The sequence below is a fragment of the Boleophthalmus pectinirostris genome, unplaced genomic scaffold (assembly GCF_026225935.1).
Source record: "Boleophthalmus pectinirostris isolate CB_2022bp ecotype Guang Dong unplaced genomic scaffold, ASM2622593v1 HiC_scaffold_2, whole genome shotgun sequence".
NCBI classification, from domain to species: Eukaryota; Metazoa; Chordata; class Actinopteri; order Gobiiformes; family Gobiidae; genus Boleophthalmus; species Boleophthalmus pectinirostris.
Window position 1 is genome coordinate 26,887,416 of NW_026571152.1, and position 19,750 is coordinate 26,907,165.

Below are 19,750 nucleotides of genomic sequence, written 5' to 3' on the forward strand. Positions count from 1 at the left end.
CAGAGCAACCCAGTTAACTTCATCCTATAATTTTTCTTGCTGACACTGTTGACAACAGGCTCAAATGTTAAACACAGATTTTCTGACAATGCACAGTTTACAACATACATTTTGACTGATCAGGTCCCAAGGACACAGAAACATAAAGTGACTTCTGGTGTCACACTCTGTATTTAAGCATGTAATTTAATTTATTTTATTTTTTCCCCCCAGTTTTTTCTTTTCAATTCTTTTTTTTTCTTTTCTTTTTTTTTCAATTTTTTTCATTTATTATTATTTTTTTTTTTGTCTTCAAACATTTTCTAATACAATACATAGTATCTCCATTCTTAACTGCTCCCTTGAATCTACTCTCCCTCATGAGAAAGTCTCAGCTCGTCTTTACACTCAACTACACAGGGAATTGCACCCTTTTGCCTTTTTCTAGTCAGTAACCCTAGATAGGAGTTTCACCTAGTAACTGTTCGCTAAAGAGCAGGGACTTTCACCCATTTGACTGTTCACTAGCTAGTTACTACTAGAGGGGAATTTCACCCAGTGACTGTTTGGTAGTTCGCTGTAGTGACTGTGCTTACTTCTGCTCTGGAGAATACATTCAAGTAGTCCAAATTCTAGATACTATGTAAAGCAAAATGTAACAAAACTAAACCCATGTTCATTAAAATACAAGGACAAGTAAATCAGAAAGGAATAAAACAAAACAAAAAAAAAAACAAAAAAAAACAACATCAGTAGCCTTTAGGTTACTTCCAACTGAAAGTCATTAATGTCCCAGGAAGTTGGAGATAGATCATGTGTGGGGGCTGTGACTGGATCACAATCAGCACAGCAGGGGGTGGAGGCATCACAGTTTGGGGAAAAGGGTGTTGGTGTTTTGTAGTTCCATAGTGGCTTTCAGGTCACAAGTTGACTTGGAGAAGATGGTGTAAATGCAGAGGGCTCATGGCGTAAAGAGCACTCTTGTCTCCAATGTCCAAGTTGACAACAGATAAAGCATGGTTCTTTGGAAAATCTTCTCTTGTTCTTTCGATTGGCTCTTCTCCTCTCTTTGTTCTGCTTACATGTTGGCTGACGAGTCTTTAGTTGTTTCTGAAATCTTGAATCCAGTTGGTGATTTTCACTTTCATGTCTTTGGATCTCATTGTACAAAGTCACAGCTGCAATATGCAGTTCTTTTTGCATTCTCTCTTGCTTCATTACTTTCTTTCTCAGTAGCTGTTCATATGCATGTGTGGCGTGTCTTTTCAATTCAGTTAGGCGAGCAGCATTCCAGCCAATGCAAGTTTTCTTCACAGCTCAAGAAATGTCTGTTTTTAGTCCACTGATGAAGTAGTTACACAGGTATGTTACCCAAATATCACGAGTCACACCTAAGTGATCAGGTGTTGTAAATCCACTGTGGGTGTTATACACTTCTGTTAAACGTGTGAGAAATGCTTCAGGGTCCTCAGCCTCTCTTTGTTTGCAGGATTGGATTTTGTCAGTATCGATGGAGGCAGGAAAGGCTTTGGTGATAGCTATGCAGATGTTGTTCACAGCTTCTCTATACAAAGCATTAGAGTCATGTTTCCAATCCACACGATTGCATCGCAGTTCAATGTTCTGCAGTTGATCAGCTATTTTATGCCATTCTGTAGGTTTCATTTTCATGATCAACACTCTCCTCAGTTCACTCATACTGGGCTTGAAGTCTTGACAAAATGTGTTTAGTTCTTTAGCAAAAGAACTAAACACAAAAGGCAGATGTTGAGATGCTGCAGTTATTTCAGAAGAAGTCCATGGACGGAAAACTAATGTTGGATTTTGTTGACCAGAGACTTCAACCTTTGGCATAGTGAGCGTTGCTTGTTCAACATGGTGGTGTAGTCTCTGAGCAGTGGATGAAGAGTCCTGTTGTGATGGGAGTGGTGGAGCTTTGAGTTGTGATAAGTTGTTCGGTGAAGGATCAGACAGCAACAGTTGAGACAAAGAGTTCTGTGAGTAGGGCTGTTTCAATTCACACATTTCAGTTGCATCTTTAAAGAGAAGAGGTTGTTTGTACATAGATTTTCTTATTTTGCTCTCAGCCTCATCTTTCCACATTTTGACACAGTCCTTGTCATTTTCAATGTTGTCTAATTTTTTTATTAGAAATTTTATTTTTTCTCTCATTTCGACTTCAATCTCACATAACTTGTTTTCCAATGCCAGAACATTCTTTAAAGTGAACGCACCAAATTCTGAAGACTTCTTATCTTCATGTTTTCTTCTCAAAAAATCAACAATGGAACCTTCTGGTGGTGCATACTCCCTTGAAGTTTTGCTCCCCATTTTGTTTTTGCACTCGTAACTTCCAACAGCTTAGTTTCAGTGGCTTAAAAAATGAACGGTCTAGAATATCCCAAAGGGTGAGGAAATGCGGGGGATGGTCTTCGTTGTTGACACTGTAGTTGCAGCATGAGATTTTTGAGGAAAAAATATTGAAAAAGGTCACTCAAGTAACTGAAATATGGGAATTTTAGCTTTTGTGAGATAATTTAAAAAATAGGATAGGAATAGAGCTAGAGTTTGGCATGTATCGAAAAGTCCATTTAACTCCAACAGGAGGCACACTGTCCTTTGAACATTTTGAAGTGTTTGTAGATGAAGGTTTCCTTTAAATGATCTTAAATGAAATAAAGTCTATTTTGCAAAAGCTCACCAAGCAAATCTTGTTTGAATCCAGCAGTGATGATCCAGGACAGAAGCCAATGTCCATCCATGTCTTTCTTTGCTCCATGTGTGGCATGACCGGCTTTGAGGGTCTAGGCTGCAGGTGCTCTTACCTGGCGTTCCGTGGCGCTGCGCTGGTGGGCTATTTAAGCGCTCCCTTCTCAGTCGTTCCCCCTTTTGGCTCACACGCTCTTCCGGGCCTCTCCTTGTGGCCGCTCTGTCCTCCCGCTCAGGTAACTTCATTTTGTAACTTCCATGGCCGTTATATCCAAATTTCCATCCACGTCTCTTTTTAGTGCCGCTGCTTGGCCGGTGCTCTGCACCGCATCAGTTCCTCGCTCCTCCGAGTCGCGGAGCACCTAGGGCGCGCTTTCATCTCCTCTGACCAAGGTAATGCACGCCCGATACTCCTCCACTCATTCATCCGTGCCCATACTTAAACCGGTGTCTCTCGGTAGCTCCACGGGTAAGACGAGTGAATCCCTCCCCATTGCGCTTGGCTGTGCGCCGCCGTGTCCCGTAAACCGCGGCGGCAGGTAACCAAAACCGTATTTCCACGTGCTACCTGTGCCAAACAATTCTCAAAATTGTCTGTTTATAGCGTGTGCCGGTCCACATTGTTGGACCACGTCTGGACGCAGTTGTTCTATGTAGAGTTGCCTTCGATTCAGCCTGGGGATTGCGCACTGTCACACTCAACCACGGTATGTTTGGCCCAGATCCTTACGCTGCAGGCGCTGAGTTTAATCCCAAAATTTAACTTTTCAGGTGTCGGCGGGGGCCTGCAGCGGCGTGAGGACACCACCTCTGCTGTTTTGCTTTTAGTTTTATTTTGTTTTGCTCTTAGTTTTATTTTGTTTTGCTTTTAGTTTTATTTTGTTTCGCTTTTAGTTTTATTTTGTTTTGCTCTGTTTTGTGTGTTGTGTTCTGTTTGCTTTGTTTCAGTTTTGCTTTGGGTTTTGGGGTTTTTGTTTTGCATTTTCAATATTGTGTACCTATTCACCCACTGTAATGTTTTACTGGTTGTCTATTTTTATGAATGTAGCTACTTTTAGCATTTAAATCTGTCTTTTAAAACAACAGAAAATCAATAAAGACTGTGTAATTGATGGAACCTGGCTCCCTCTCCCTCTATGATGTACTTACCTGTGTGCCTTACCTTTACTTAATTTCCCCAAACTAGATTTGGGGTGGCGTTGTTGCAGCAACATATTATCACACTTAAACAATTCCCGGAGCGTTAACCCCTCGGTTGCCACACATGCATCCGAGAAAAAACAAAAGCAGACAAAATTCCATCTGCACTGTGTTCTGGATGGTCACTCGTGGATCCCACTTCTGACACCAAATCGTCGTGGAAAAAATGATATATCTCTTGAAGATAAATAATGAATCCATTTGCGAAGCCCGATGAGTTTTTGGAATATTGACCAAGGTTTATTTTTGTTACAGCAGATATGGATAGGACCTAGGCCTGTTCCGGCCAAAGCCCAACAGCCTCTCACCCCCAGCAGTATCTCACATGTCTCCCATGTCTGCCCCCATCTCTCATGTCTCTCCCCATGTCCCCTCTCTGGGAGGGCATTTGGGCTCTCAGTATTTATACAGAAATACAAGTTACATACATATCAATGCAGAGTGACTTTAGTTTCAGAGGCTGGTGCTAAATGAACATACAGTTGATGATAACAAAAGGCTTCCTGAAGGCGGAGACAGTTGTGCCTGATGAACCTTTACACATGTTAATGACTGGTCTGGGTTTCAGGTAGAAATCACATTAATTTACACAAGACAGATTGAGAGAAATCTTTCCACAGTCTAAATTTCTATCACACAGACCACTCATCAGCAGTAAGAATCCGAAGGCCAGATTAGAATTTTCAAAGAAGTACAGAGATGAGCATCAAAGTTCTGGAACACAATCCTATGGGCTGATGAGACCAAGACTGATCTCTACTAAAGTGATTGAAAGGCCAAAGTGTGGAGGAGGAACTGCTCATAATCTAAAGCACAAGTTCATCTGTGAAGCCTGGTGGAGGTAATGTCATGGCTTGAGTGTGCATACCTGCTTCTAGAACAGGCTCATTCATTTTTATTGATGATGTAACTGATGATGGTAGCAGCAGAATGAATTTAGAAGTGTATAGAAATATTTTATCTGCTAACATACGGAGAAATGCATCCAAACTAAATGGGAGGAATTTGACCATGCAGCGGGACATTTACCCTAAGCGCACTGCCAACAAAACAAAGGACTTCATCAGGGGAAAAAACTGGAAGGTTTTAGACGGGCCAAGTCAGTCACCTGACCTTAACCCGATAGAACATGCATTTCACCTCCTGAAGAGGAGACTGAAGGGAGAAACCCCCCGAAACAAACAAGCCCTGAAGGAAGCTGCGGTAAAAGCTTGGAACAGCACCGCAAATGAAGAATGCAACAGTTTGGTGATGTCGATGGGTCTCAGGCTTAAGGCAGTTATTGCAAGGTAGGGTTTTGTCACCAAATATTACATTTTATTTAATTTAAGATTTTTTGTTCCATTACTTTTGCTCACCTAAAAATACTGTGGTCTAATACAAATGTCTTCAGTGAACAATAAAAATAAGGGAATCTGCCTTGCTGTTCCAATAATTTTGGAGGGGACTATAGTATTAGGCTTAGACGTCCCAGTCCTTCCTGAGCTAATTGCTAAACAGCTACTGAAGCTAAAGCAAATGCTAATGGCTTTTACTAGATCTCAAACCCACCACAAAGTAAGCAGGCAGAGAATAGGATGGGAGGAGTTACCATTTGCTAATACAGAGATGCTAAATGCTAACAATGGTGAAGTCAGGAAAAGTAAAAGACAAAAGAGACACGATAAAGTCAAAGGAACCAGATTGGAGGAAAAAATATTAACACCATTGAGCCAGATTTGTTTCCCATTTGTAGTGATGTTGCAAAGTTACAAAAACAAGACCCAACTCTAGCTAATCTGTACAGTAAATGGTACCAGAAACAACAAAAGGAACAAGAGGGAAAGAGGTTTTTGTTATAAAGGGTGATATATTATACAGACGAAGTGAAATTGGTGACCAGTTAGTAGTTCCACAAACATTAGTCATTCAATTCCATGTGCAGGACACTTAGGCCAAGCTAAAACATTTTCTAGAATGGTTCCCAGGTTTTACTGGCCCCAGCAATATTCGGACATTGTAAAGTACTGTCAGTCATGCCCTGAGTGTCAGGTAACAGCCCCAAGCAAAAACAGAGATAGGGCACTCCTCATTACCATGCCCATTATTGAGCCCCTTTCTCTCGCATTGCCATGGACATCTTTGGACCACTGGAGCAGAGCAGTGCTGGACATCGGTATATCCTAATGGTGTCAGACTATGCCACTAGGTACCCAGAGGCGTTTCCACTGAAAAAGATCAAAGCACGCCAGATCGTCACCTGCCTCATCCAGCTTTTCTTCAGAGTGGGCATCCCAAGAGAGATCATCACAGACCAGGGCACCAAATTCACCTCAACACTGCTGAAACAAGTCTACAATCTCCTGGGAATACAAGAAATCAAGACAAGTCCATATCATCCACAGACTGATGGGCTTGTCGAGCGCTTCAATAAGACACTCAAATCTATGCTGAGGAAGTTTGTTGCTGATTCGGGGGCAGATTGGAATCAGTGGCTTCCATTCCTACTGTTTGCTTACCAGGAAGTGCCGCAAACCTCTACCGGATATTCACCATTCCAGTTTCTTTATGGGCATTCTGTTTGAGGGCCTCTGGATGTCCCGAAGGAGGCATGGGAGGGGCCAACTCCGGAGCAAGGGTGTAATTAACTCTCTTTTGTACTGAAAATTAGAGAAACTGGAACAGTTCAAAGAGCTTGCCTGTGACGATCTGGCACAAGTACAACAGAGACAAAAACACAGTTATGACAAAGCATCCAGAAGAAGAGTGTTCCAGGTGGGCCAAAAAGGCCTGCTGTTATTGCCAGCATCAGAAAGTGGACTTTTAGCCAAATGGCAAGGCCCATACGAGATCCATCAAAAAACAGGACCAGTCACCTATGAAATTTTTATGCCAGAACGCCGGAAAATTATCAGATATTCCACATCAATCTGCTTAAGGAGTGGGTTGACATGCCAGACCAGGTATGCCTTCTGGCCCGTGCAGTCATCGACGAGGAGGAGCATTTGGAGCAGTACTTCCCCTCACCAGCAGAGACACTAGTGTTCCCTGATCTAAGTCATCTCACTACAGAGTAACAACAGGACCTTCAAATCTTCATGACTGATGAACTTTTTAGTGCAAGACCTGGATATACTCACCTCATCCAGCACCAGATCCGCCTACACTTACCAGAACAGCAGAGATAACCACTTGCCACAGTCCAGCTAAATTTGTCACAGAGTTAAATAGAGAAGTGGAGGAGATGTTGGAAACTGAATCATCGTGCAGTGAGTGGTGCATCCCTGTAGTCTTAGTTCCCAAAAAAGATCCAAGGCTCAGATTCTGTGTGAACTTTTCAAAGTTAAATGTTGTGTCTGCCTTTGACCCCTACCCAATGCCAAGGGTAGATGAACTGATCGAGCAGCTGGGTCATGCAAGCTGCCTAACAACCCTAGACCTCTGCAAGTCAAGTGCCCCTTGACGAAGCCTTGAGAGATCTGACAACCTTTCAAGTGCCCAGTGGACTCTTCAGGTTTCAGATGATGCCCTTTGGTCTACATTAAATATTAAATTTTTCATTTTTTTGTGTGCCTCCTTCTTTTAACCATTTTGGCCAGCTTCCCCACAAGGTGATAATTTGAAGCAGCTTTTGGCCCAAGTAACTGTGGAAACAAATAAGCTTAATAGTTTGATAAAAAAAAAAATGAAAAAATAAAATAATAATAATAATAATAATAGTAATTATCATTGAATAAAAAAAAAAAAAAACTCATGTTATGTGGAAATCGTAGTCCCATACCAGTCCAAGTAACCATTGCTAACACATGTATTGCTGGAGTTGAACAAATTGTATTTTGGGGAGGTATAATAGATGAGAAAATGTCGTGGAAACCTCATATACATTAGTTGTGGACAAAAGTTGCTAAATGTGTGGGAATGATGGGAAGATCAAGTCATTTGTTATGTCTTATTTAAATGATTGTATTGAAGTGGGGAAACTGCTATAAGACTCATTTACTGTCCTTATTTTCACAGCAATAAAAGAGCCAATAGGATTGCTCTCAAGGTCCAACAAACCCACTGTTTTTAAAATCATCAAACATAAAACTTCATGAGCTGATAAACTTTAAAGCAGCTCAGGGCATCTATCAACTCTCTTCCAGCTAATTTAAACGATTTATTTCAAGATTGAAATGCTCATCATAACAAAATTAGAAGTAATAAAATCTTTTATGAGCCGAAATTTAGAACTACTTTAAAGTCAATGTGCATCTCAGTATATGGAGTTAATGTGGAACGGATTATCAGAAGAACTAAAAGTGAGTATTAGCCTGGTGCAGTCCATCCATCCCCTTTTTAAACCATACATGTTTCTATCTGCATCGGTATTGTCATGTGAATTGGATGCGCAGGTTGGAAATAACTAACTAACCAGATGGATATATCTCATTCAGGATATTTAAATGTATTTCTTCACAAATATAACTTCCAAAGATCTTTCGAAGAGCCCATCCAACAACACAATGGTATCAATATTCCCCAAAATAGTTCCATTCTAGTTCCATTCAGCAGTAACCTATTGGAATACTATGAAGGCAAAATATAAATCTTACAATAGAATCAGTTGTCAATAACTCTAGCCTCTTCTCTGTTGTTGTGTCCTTGGGCAAGACACGTGGATACCATGCAGGTTGCTTGTGTGTATGTGTCTAGACGCGTAATGGTATATATGTGGTGTATGACTGACAGACTTAGCTTAGACAAACCTTTGAACTATTGAGCGACAAGGGAAATTATTTGGACACAGTAGCTCACACATCACAATGTATTATAACAACAAAGAGCAAAAAAATATAAATGCTAATAATACACTCTAAATAAGTAGCAATAATAGCAAGGGACTGGTGTCAAAGAAGGCATAATTATATAAATGCATAAAGTAAATGTAATAGAATTATAGTAATACAGGATATATATAGTTGGTGAGAAGCTGTTGACTAATTTTGTTTGTGATGTTTTCAAAATTTATTCAGGATGCTCTTTCGACATGTCAGTAAGCATGTTGTAACCTCAAGAAACCACTTCTCTTAAACTCATTGTTTGTATTATGGGTATGTCTATGAGTTTAGCAGTCATGTGGGTCTGATAGCGTGGCAAATCTCAGAATGTGCAGGAGTCAGGTTCTTTGTGCTCAGTGGTACCAGGTGAGATTATAGGCTAATGTAATAAAACAATATGGTTGTGTAACTTCAATGGCAGAGGTCAAAAGAGTGCATCATTCAGCAGACATGGGAAAGTAGTGGAGCAGCTGTGACTCATGAGTAGGTTCAGCAGAGTTTGTTTAGGTCATTGTTTCAAAATGGCTTTATGCAATAGATGCGTGCTTGTATGAAATATCAAAAATGTTGCACCCTTGTTGCAACATAAAATGCATATTATTAGTACTAGTAAGTCTAATATACTGACTCTTAGTAAGTTTACTTATTTAACTGGTTTGGAGATACCAAAACCTCCTATCCTAAACCCCGACACGTTCTGATTGTATATGTATTACTAACATTATTACTTCATTACCAGTTTATTTTACAGTTGCAATTTAAATTAGTAATTGTAAACTGTGGTTTGTATCATTTAGCATTACTGTATTAATATTAGAACAAAATGGTGAAATGCTCTCAGGTACTAGTGACTCTGTATAAGAAAAGGCTTTGATTTTGTTTGACTTTTGTGCATTTTACACACTTTCTTGTTTTGTTGTGTAATTGTTTCACACAAATAAACATATATTTATTCTAAATTTAAAATAATTATAGACTTGAGAATGTGGATTATTGTACCACTAGAATTCCGAAAAGGAAATCCCTCCCCAACCAGTAGTATCCTGTTTATTATACATGTTCACCTTTGTACCACTAGAGGTAAAGTCCTACACAAACAGGAGGCAGGGCTTGCGTCAATAAAACCTGACACTCACTTAAGTGTCATTATCACTATTCAGTCAGCTTGCATAGAGGCAATTCATACACGTGTTCACCATGTTTGTCTCCTTCTTTCTTCTGTGGCTTCTCATTTGCTTTTTTATCATTCAATTCAAAACTCGGAGGCCAAAAAACTTTCCTCCTGGACCCACTACATTGCCGGTATTAGGAAACCTGCACAATTTGAGTTTGGACAATCCCCTGCAAGATTTTGAGAGGGTAAGGAAGCACAAAGAAGTAGTACAATGTTGTTGGTTTCAAATGATTTGTCTGTATATTATGTATATAGGTCTAGTGCATTTTGCTCAAAACTATGATATTTAAATTAATAATTATTTGTGGTGGTGGACCTGTGATATCTAGCAAATACTGGGAAAGGGTCACACTTATTTCTTCATGTTACGTATGATTGTTTGTTGATGTATAATTTATTAGGAAATGTTGAACCACAAAAAATCTGTTTTGTAACCCTCAGCTGCGTAGGAAATATGGAAATGTCTACAGTCTGTACCTCGGATCTAAACCAATGGTGATGCTTTGTGGGGTGCAAGCCATAAAGGAGGCTCTGGTAAATAAAGCTGTAGAATTTGCCGGAAGACCGCAGGACATGTATGTCAATATTACAACTGAGAACAAAGGTACACAGAAAGATAAACTGAAAATATGGATTGTGCAAACTGGAGATTACATTCTGTTTTAATTTTCTTAGGAGTTATTCTGGCTGATTATGGCCCAAGATGGAAGGAGCATCGACGTTTTGCACTTATGACACTAAGGAACTTTGGTCTTGGAAAGCAGTCAATGGAGGAGAGAATTCTGGGAGAATTACAGCACACATCTGCAGACTTAGAAAGAAGTATTGGTAAGTGTGATAAGCTCCCATTAAGGTCAAGGACTATTTATGCTTATCAATACTGCTGCGTCAAGGTCGCCTCAAGCAGGTCTAGTGTGTATCTGATGTAATATACTCGTCTTTCTATTTTCTATCTTTCTGTTGGGCGTGTGAATTACAAGGCCGCTCATGATTCGATATGATACAGAATACATGGCTCACTATACAATATTATCACAAAATGATGATACATGTGATAATCTATATATTACATATGATATATTACTGCTTTTTTAAGAACCAAATACATTTTGGCAACAATACCACTTTGTTAAACCACCACCTCTTATACGTCATCAAAACAGTGAATATGTCGAGTGTATTGCATAAACAAGTCTCCTTCCACTAAATAAGCAACAGAATTGTAGTGCAGTCACAAAAAATTTCTAAAAGATACCAAAAAATAATCTTACAGATATATCAATACAACAGCCCACAATAACAGGACAGCATCACCAAATTTAGTGTAGTATTTTGCACAGCCTTACTCTCTATCTCGACTCTCTGGTCATGTTTTTGCTGTGACTTCTACAGGTTCAACTCTGAGTCCTCAGGTGATGTTCCACAATGCTTCATCCAACATCATCTGTCAGGTCCTGTTTGGGATGCGCTTTGACTACAATGACTGGAGTATGAAGGAGATCGTTCGCTGTTTCACTGAGAATGCCAAGTTAGCCAATGGACCCTGGGCTATGGTAAGTCTGAACATTCACTTTAAGTTCTATCCGATCTAAACCTAGGCAGTAATCAAGGGAAAAACACACATTTATGTTTGTTTTTTTTATTTTGACATGAATGGTATCAGTTTTCAATTAATCTAATACTTTTGACATCCCTATTCACAGCATTCATTTATCCATGTATTAACTCTACACTATACTATGTTTATTTATTTATTTATTTATTTATTTATTTATTGCAGTTGTATGACTCAATTCCTTGGATTCGTCACTTGCCACTTCCCTTCAACAAAGCATTCACAAATATAGCAGTAAGTTCAAAATGTTTTATAAACTTTAATCAGTTAATGATGTCTGGTGAAAACACTTCTTCACTTACACACACATTTGTAAAAATGGATATGTTTTTGCACAGATTTGCCAGGGTATTGCTATTCCTTGGATTACTGACCATAAGAATACTAGAGTTCAAGGGCAACCTCGGGACTTTGTGGACTCCTACCTGGATGAAGTGGAAAAGGTCAGTTAGGTTTTTGCTAAAATTATTTTTGTGAGTTGCATTTTACAAAACTTAAACCTTTAGATATTGGATATTTTGAGTGAGCCCTCATAACTACTAACTTTCATTCATTTTGGCTTAGCTCCCAGTATATTAATAAGTTGAGTTGGAGTTCTCATTTAAAGGTACTACTTGTGCTCTTACAGTTTTACAGTTTTTAGAAAATGTATTACAATCACAACTGAACGTGCATTGTTTGCAGTCTAAGCACAGCATGAAAGCAGGAAAGGTGCTGGTTAATGATTACTGTAGCTGTAGGTACTGGGGTTGAGCTTGTGAGATTACAGATCAGAGAGTCATTATAAATTTAAACCAACTGGATTTCAACATTGAAACTGGTAAACCAAATTAAAGAGAGAGCCTCATTCTGCTTTCACTTTGCTTTTTTTTTTGAGAACCAAAACACCAAATTTTAACATTTAACTTTGTCAACATGTCCACTGTTTTTGTAATTAGAAATAAATCAGTATTAGATCAGCATTAGAATGTTATCAATAAAAGCTATATTTGATGTGAACATGTCTACCTTATATCTGGAGACATAGATAAGTCAAGTTAATGAAATGTAATAAAAATGCGGAATACACTTCTGTTAAATTGTTGTTACAGTTGTAAGGTGTCAGTTTATTATTGTCATTTTTTTCTGCAGACCATAGATAATATATAATGTGTTTACTTTACTTTCTGCTTATTGTCTTTTTTCCCACTGAACTGTAATACTTGGCAAATCATCACACTCAAAAAGATTTATTGTTTTAGAGAAGAAAGGATCCAGACTCGACTCTTTCTGAAGACGTCCTCTCCATGTACTCCTTGGATCTTCACTTCGCTGGAACTGACACGACCTCCAACACCCTGCTGACTGGCTTTCTTTATCTCATGACTAACCCAGACATTCAGGGTATGTCTGTTGTTTCACACAGCTACAAAAAATATTATCTGTCATTTTGTTTAATCTTATGCCCTGTTATAATTCAGAGCGGTGCCAGGAAGAGATAGACAGAGTTTTGGAGGGGAAAGAAAAAGCCTGTTTTGAGGACAGACACAACATGCCTTATGTACAGGTGAATGTACATTTTAATTTAAATATTTGCATACTATTTCATGTGTTATTGTATGAATTTTTGACATTATAATTGATATTTGAATCAAAATGAAAAAAACCCATATCATCTCTTTTAAACAGGCTGTGATCCATGAAATGCAAAGAGTAGCCAACACCGTCCCACTCAGTGTTTTCCACAACACAACTAAAGACACAGAGCTCATGGGATACACTATTCCCAAAGTAAGAATCCATAATTTATTCACATATTCTTTATTTAAAGGCCCCATATTAAGTTATTTTCTAATCTAAGTTATAATCTTGTTTTCTCATCGAAAACATACCTAGAGATGTGTTTTGTTTCATTCACACATGTTTAACACACAAACGGTGCATATTTAGGCCATGCTCTTTTCTCAAACTGAAACACTCTGTACCACCTTGTGATGTGATGTGATAATACAGGAAGTGCTCCACTGTGTTTTTTAAACCCCATACACTTTCACTAGAATCATGTGGTTAATATCAGGTCTTGAAATGACAATCTCTACAGAACAAAATGTAAAAGGAGCTGTTAATTTGAAAACTACCACTGCATGACATCACAAGGTGGCACAGAGCATTTTGAGCATTGGAGATGAAAACAGACTAATAAACCAGAATTACTCAAACATGTGTAAATGAAACAAAACACAATATTTTTGATGAGGTGACAACATTGAAACATGACTTAAAGCTTTTTAGAGTAAATTTTATGTGATGTACCTTTAATGTTTAATGAATTTATTTAATGTGTAATGGAGTAATATAATGTGCATACTTACAGGGTACTATGATCATCCCTAACCTGTCATCTGCTCTGAGTGAGGAGGGTCAGTGGAAGTTTCCTCATGGCTTTCATCCTGAGAACTTCCTCAATGATCAGGGAGAGTTTGTGAAGCCAGAGGCCTTCTTGCCCTTCTCTGCAGGTCTGTACGGCTCTAAACACTGCAGATTACTACTGATTATTACAGATACTACTGATTTACACAGATGTGTCTTCTATATTTGTGTGTTGATTTTAATGTTCAGGTCCTCGGATGTGTCTGGGGGAGGGTTTGGCTCGAATGGAGCTCTTTCTTATCACAGTGACGTTGCTCAGAAAGTTTAAGTTCATCTGGCCGGAGGACGCAGGAGAGCCTGACTACACTCCTGTTTATGGAGTCACACTCACCCCAAAACCATACCTCATGAAGGTGCAGCTCCGGGAAACGCACTGAGGAACCCCAGGCCAGACTGGGACCAAAAAACAGCCCTGGACCCCCACAAATCGGCCTACTAGTACAAATTACCAGTCTGGAGGAACCCACACTTAGCGCTTCTCAATGTTTTGAGTGTCTGTAGTTTTAGTTTATTGGTTTATTTTAACAGGGACCATGTGCAAACACATTTATCTCATAAAAGATGAGATGCTTTACACCAGATTAAGCTAATTTCCATTTGCAGTCCCCGGGTGTATATAATTATTGCTTTCATTGATTAAATTACCATGAGTGCCATTAGTTGATGATGTTGTATAAACATTTTCTTTGCTTTTACAATACTTGTTTTTTGCAGTACCCTCTAACAATATATATGTAAAGTGATGTATTGACTGAATTTTGTATTGATGTTTTGTTGTCTTGGTCAAGACTCTCAGAAAAGATACTATAAGCTCATTGGGAATTTCCTTGTCAAATAAAGGTTAAATAAAAATAAATAGTATTTGTTTTATTACTAACCTTTTTTTTTTTTAAAGAGAATACCAAATTAAATAATAATGAGACATAATTGTGCCATAAGGACTGTATGGGTCTATAATAGTCTAGTATCTGTTAAAAGTATATACATGGTGTTCCTCATTACAAATTTAGGTAAATCTCTTCCTCAGTTTTGAGGCTGAAGCATTAAAAACCTTCCATAATAATAATCTGTATGAACATGTTTATTAAAACTGAGGTTTTCATCTAAAATACAAAGGATAGTGCTTGTTCTGTCTTAAAAGACAAAAAAGAAAAGCAGCAGTACGTTATTCACACAGTTTATATATGTAACGTTTCAGACACATATATGTGTGGCGACTGAGGGATTCTTCACATGTTTCAGAAGATGATGTTTTTGTGTTCAGTCAATCGTTCTCCTATTGAAGTCACATTTTTGTATAAGTGGCTCCATCTAGTGGACTTAAACCATAAACTGTATAAAGAGATATTACATACAGTCAAAACACACGTGCTCAGTCAATATCAAACCGAACAAATGAGCTGAAGTAACATCTGTCATGGTACAGTTTTCCTAAATGTTGGAAAGAGCGAGAGAGAGAGAGAGACAGAGAGAGAGAGAGAGACAGAGAGAGAGAGACAGAGAGACACAGACAGAGAGAGAGAGAGAGAGAGACAGAGAGAGAGAGAGAGAGAGAGAGAGACAGAGAGAGAGAGAGAGAGAGACAGAGAGAGAGAGAGAGAGAGACAGAGAGAGAGAGAGAGACAGAGAGAGACAGAGAGAGAGAGAGAGAGAGACAGAGAGAGAGAGAGAGAGAGACAGAGAGAGAGAGAGAGAGAGAGAGAGAGACAGAGAGAGAGAGAGAGAGAGAGAGACAGAGAGAGAGAGAGAGAGAGAGAGACAGAGAGAGAGAGAGAGAGAGAGAGAGAGACAGAGAGAGAGAGAGAGAGAGCAGAGAGAGAGAGAGAGAGACAGAGAGAGAGAGAGAGAGAGAGACAGAGAGAGAGAGAGAGAGAGAGAGAGAGAGAGAGAGAGACAGAGAGAGAGAGAGAGAGAGAGAGACAGAGAGAGAGAGAGAGAGAGAGAGAGAGAGAGAGAGACAGAGAGAGAGAGAGAGAGAGAGAGAGAGACAGAGAGAGAGAGAGAGAGAGAGAGAGAGAGAGAGAGAGAGAGACAGAGAGAGAGAGAGAGAGAGAGAGAGACAGAGAGAGAGAGAGAGAGAGAGAGAGAGAGACAGAGAGAGAGAGAGAGAGAGAGACAGAGAGAGAGAGAGAGACAGAGAGAGAGAGAGAGAGAGAGAGAGACAGAGAGAGAGAGACAGAGAGAGAGAGAGAGAGAGAGAGAGCAGAGAGACAGAGAGAGTACTTTATTCCCGATGGATATTTATGTTCAAGTGGTGTTTCGGTTCTTGATGAAATGGTTTATTCCCTCAAAGTGTTTCCTCTGAAAAGTCTCTGAGCATTTCCTCTGAAGGTCTTCTGCCACATTTGGTGTAAAAGCCCGTAGCATCTCAAATGTCTATAGCTCCTTCACTAGCTCAAATCCAATGATGAAGAAAAATTAAGAAAATTAAAAGCTACTTAATGTGTGAGCCAGGTAGCCACAAAAGCAGCCAGCCTCTCTGTTGCCATGGGAATGCAAATAAAGGTAGTTAAACATGATTTGTTTGTGTGATATTCAGTCTCTTTTCACAACACACTTAAATTCTCAAAACTCTGTATTTTTTAGTTGATTAGAAAACGAGTAATATTATTACTGCTGCATAGTAGGTCAGCTAAAATTGTGCTTTGTGCAGACTGCTGCAGAATGTAGACTAAACAAGGACTGAAAACTAAATGGTAAAGTGTGTTAGCTTGCATGCTGTTTGCTTACTCTCTGTTAATCCAAGAATGTGCCTGTTTTGTGCTTGTATGACATATGCCAAAGTGCAAAAGTCACACAAGTTTAAAATTCAGGGTCATGGTTCAGTCAAGGGCAGTCCACACGCAGAGACATGTTTGCTTCAGCAGCTCAGTTTGTGGTGGTCATCCTGCTGTATTTTATACTATTTAGAACTCACTCTAATGTTAAAAACTTCCCTCCAGGTCCATGGCCACCGCCTCTGTTTGGAAACCTGCTGGAGCTTAGCATGGACAATCCTTTATCTGATCTACAAAGGGTAAAGTTGATCCATACTTTTAGAATTTGTGTCTTCTCTGTGGTTATAATAAATATCTTGTTGCTAGCTGGCCAAACGCTATGGGAGCATCTACAGTCTCTATTTGGGGTCAAGGCCTACAGTGGTCTTGAATGGTCTTCAGGCTATAAAGGAAGCTCTGGTTAACAAATCAGATGACTTCTCTGGTAGACCACAAGATCTCATGGTCAATCATGCTATCATTGTCAAAGGTACTGTACTCAAATCTTTGAAATGAATATTATAATATACTTAATATTATAATATACTTTTTGTAATAATCACACAAAGAAGATGTTATCGTTTTTTCTTGGGTTGTATGTAAAATACTAATTTGGATTTTAAGTAGTAAATAACTGAGAGAATGAGAGCCTCGCACATCAACTACTAGAGACGGGTGCGTTGGAGGAGAGGGAGCAGCCCCAGAACATACAGAAAAATCCCGCACACCGTCTTACTTACAAACTGTGAAATTTATTAGGACAAACCGGTTTGTCCTAATAAATTTCACAGTTTGCAAGTAAGACGGTGTGCGGGATTTTTCTGTAAGTAGTAAATAACTCCAAAACAACCACATAGTCTTTTATTGTGGAAAATTATTTACCTCTCATTAATATTATGTGTATAGCCTACATCTTCAACATCTTCTTAATTGAATATAAATTAGGTTAATTAATATTTGTAGTCAGTTTTAACATGAGTGGAACATTAAGGGTTCGTTCACATTTGCAGGCAGACAACTTCAAAATTGCACGCACACATTTGCACGTTGACAAACTTCAAAAACTATTACTAAATTCAGAACCAAGCTTGAACTAGGCCAGGGCAAAACCAGGACAAGACCAAGACCAAATCAGGTTTGCCTTCTGGACTAGACTGGGCTCAAACAAGGACCCAACATTAAAATATTGCATTGTAGGTGCCTACATAAGGCTAAACCACCAGGATACGCTTTACAGTGTGTTCTTTTCTTTTCAATACAGATTTATGACTCATTCCCAATGTTACGGGGTTTACCATTACCCTTTAGGAAAGCATTTTCTCTGTTTAAGGTATTTATCAACATATTTGTATTCGGTGTGATGGTTTTAGTGTTGGACATATTTATGATTTATGTAATATTATATTATTTGACAGGATGCACATGAACGAAGAATGAAAGTTTTGGCTGAAAACAAAAATACAAGAATTCCAGGCAAACCTAGACATTTTATTGACTGCTACCTAGAGGAAATAGAGAAGGTTTGTTTATGTTGCTTTAAAAGACCAGTAAATGTAGAGTTCTTGATCATTTCTGTGAATGTCTCTTTATAAAAAGAGGGGTGAGACGAGCTCGTCTTTCACTGAGGACCAGCTCTCTGCGTTTCTCCTGGATCTGCACTTCGCTGGAACTGACACAACAGCCAACACACTGCTCTGCGCCTTCCTCTACCTCATGAACTACCCACAAGTGCAAGGTACACACATTTATGATGTGAGAAAGAACTTTACACTCAGAAAGTAGGATTCTCTTAATTATTACATACTTGTGTTTATACAAGTTCTATATGAAGTTAAGCACCCAAACACTGTGTTTTTGGGCCTTGGCCTGCTAGTTGAAACAGATAACCATTTTGTGAGTTGTAATCTCAGAGGATTGTCAATGAGAGATTGATCAAGTTCTGGAGGGAAAGGTTCATGTTACCTTTGAAGACAGGCACCTGATGCCCTACACACAGGTATTCCACTTAGACCATTATTTAGGGGTTTGCATGATATAGATCTAACACTTTTCTTGAAGGCTGTCATCCATGAGATTCAGCATGTTTCTGACACTGCCCCTCTTGCTATTTTTCATCAAGCAACTAAAGACACAGACCTGATGGGATTCTTTATACCGAAGGTATAGTCACATAAGTGTGTTTAATGATATTCCAACATGTTAAAAATCAGCATATCTGTTACTACTACTGTTAAGCAGTTGTTTTGTTTGCTATGTCCAGGGCACTATGGTCATCCCTAACCTGTCATCTGTGCTATGTGAGGAGGGTCAGTGGAAGTTTCCTCATGGTTTTCATCCTGAGAACTTCCTCAGTGATCAGGGAGAGTTTGTGAAACCAGAGACCTTCATGCCCTTCTCTGCAGGTCTGTACGGCTCTAAACACTGCAGATTACTACTGATTACTGCAGATACTACTGATTTACACAGATGTGTCTTCTATATTTGTGTGTTGGTTTGAATGTTCAGGTCCTCGGATGTGTCTGGGGGAGAGTTTGGCTCGGATGGAGCTTTTTCACATAACAGTGACACTGCTCAGAAAGTTTAAGTTCATCTGGCCCGAGGCCGCAGGAGAGCCTGCCTACACAAAGTTGTTCGGAACCACCCAAACCCCGAAGCCCTACCGCATGAAGCTGCAGCTCCGGGAAACCCACTGAGGAACCCCAGGCCAGACTGGGACCAAAAAACAGCCCTGGACCCCCACAAATCGGCCTACTAGTTAAACTGGTTTAATAAAAACAAAATGTGTGTCTGTGTTCATATGAAATCATATAAAATTACTTTAACTAAAACGGTGTAAACATATTCAGGTTATATTGATCCTTATCACATAATATAAAGACTTAAGGGGTCCTATCTGCACCTATCCTCTTTTGTGGCAGGGCTCTTTTACTGGTTTAACACTGGTGCATTGTTAAAGCGTTTGTGTGGACACAGTATTGTTGTACAGCTGATTGTCAGTGGGAGGCCAGTGTTGGGATGTGTGCTGACATGGGCCTTCTGTGGTCACATTCTGTTGGTTTTACTGGTGGCAGAGGATAGAGAGGAAGCCAAAACAAACTGAAAACTAAAC

At 39.3% G+C, this 19,750-nt stretch overlaps 2 protein-coding genes and 1 long non-coding RNA gene across 3 annotated transcripts; all 3 read left to right on the plus strand.

The window, feature by feature from the left end:
* The first annotated feature begins 3,019 nt into the window (after positions 1-3,019).
* LOC129409469 (uncharacterized) lies at positions 3,020-3,861 on the plus strand. Its single transcript, XR_008632420.1, has 4 exons — positions 3,020-3,081; positions 3,150-3,227; positions 3,293-3,395; positions 3,460-3,861. It is a non-coding gene; the product is annotated as an uncharacterized LOC129409469 (long non-coding RNA).
* A 5,918-nt stretch (positions 3,862-9,779) lies between these two features.
* Positions 9,780-14,683, plus strand: LOC110169744 (cytochrome P450 2B4-like). The gene is made up of 11 exons (XM_020935328.2): positions 9,780-10,046; positions 10,303-10,465; positions 10,537-10,689; positions 11,254-11,414; positions 11,642-11,710; positions 11,815-11,919; positions 12,718-12,859; positions 12,937-13,022; positions 13,145-13,246; positions 13,830-13,971; positions 14,075-14,683. The coding sequence occupies exons 1-11, from the start codon at positions 9,885-9,887 to the stop codon at positions 14,260-14,262; spliced, it is 1,473 nt and encodes a 490-aa protein (XP_020790987.1). The 5' UTR covers positions 9,780-9,884; the 3' UTR covers positions 14,263-14,683.
* Positions 14,684-16,736: 2,053 nt separating this feature from the next.
* On the plus strand, positions 16,737-19,384 carry LOC110169506 (cytochrome P450 2D10-like). Its single transcript, XM_055155897.1, is given in 9 exon segments — positions 16,737-16,901; positions 16,969-17,136; positions 17,903-17,971; positions 18,057-18,161; positions 18,238-18,376; positions 18,552-18,637; positions 18,700-18,801; positions 18,902-19,043; positions 19,147-19,384. Coding segments are annotated over 9 exon segments (1,164 nt in total). The 3' UTR covers positions 19,335-19,384.
* Positions 19,385-19,750: the final 366 nt, after the last annotated feature.

What these genes read in the sequence shown, in the direction of transcription:
- LOC110169744 (XM_020935328.2), top strand. Translation starts at nt 9,885, where the DNA reads ATGTTTGTCTCCTTCTTTCTTCTGTGGCTTCTCATTTGCTTTTTTATC. An exon ending in CCCTGCAAGATTTTGAGAGG is followed by an intron (nt 10,047 to 10,302) that starts GTAAGGAAGCAC and finishes TGTAACCCTCAG; the next exon opens with CTGCGTAGGAAATATGGAAA. An exon ending in TGGGATACACTATTCCCAAA is followed by an intron (nt 13,247 to 13,829) that starts GTAAGAATCCAT and finishes GCATACTTACAG; the next exon opens with GGTACTATGATCATCCCTAA.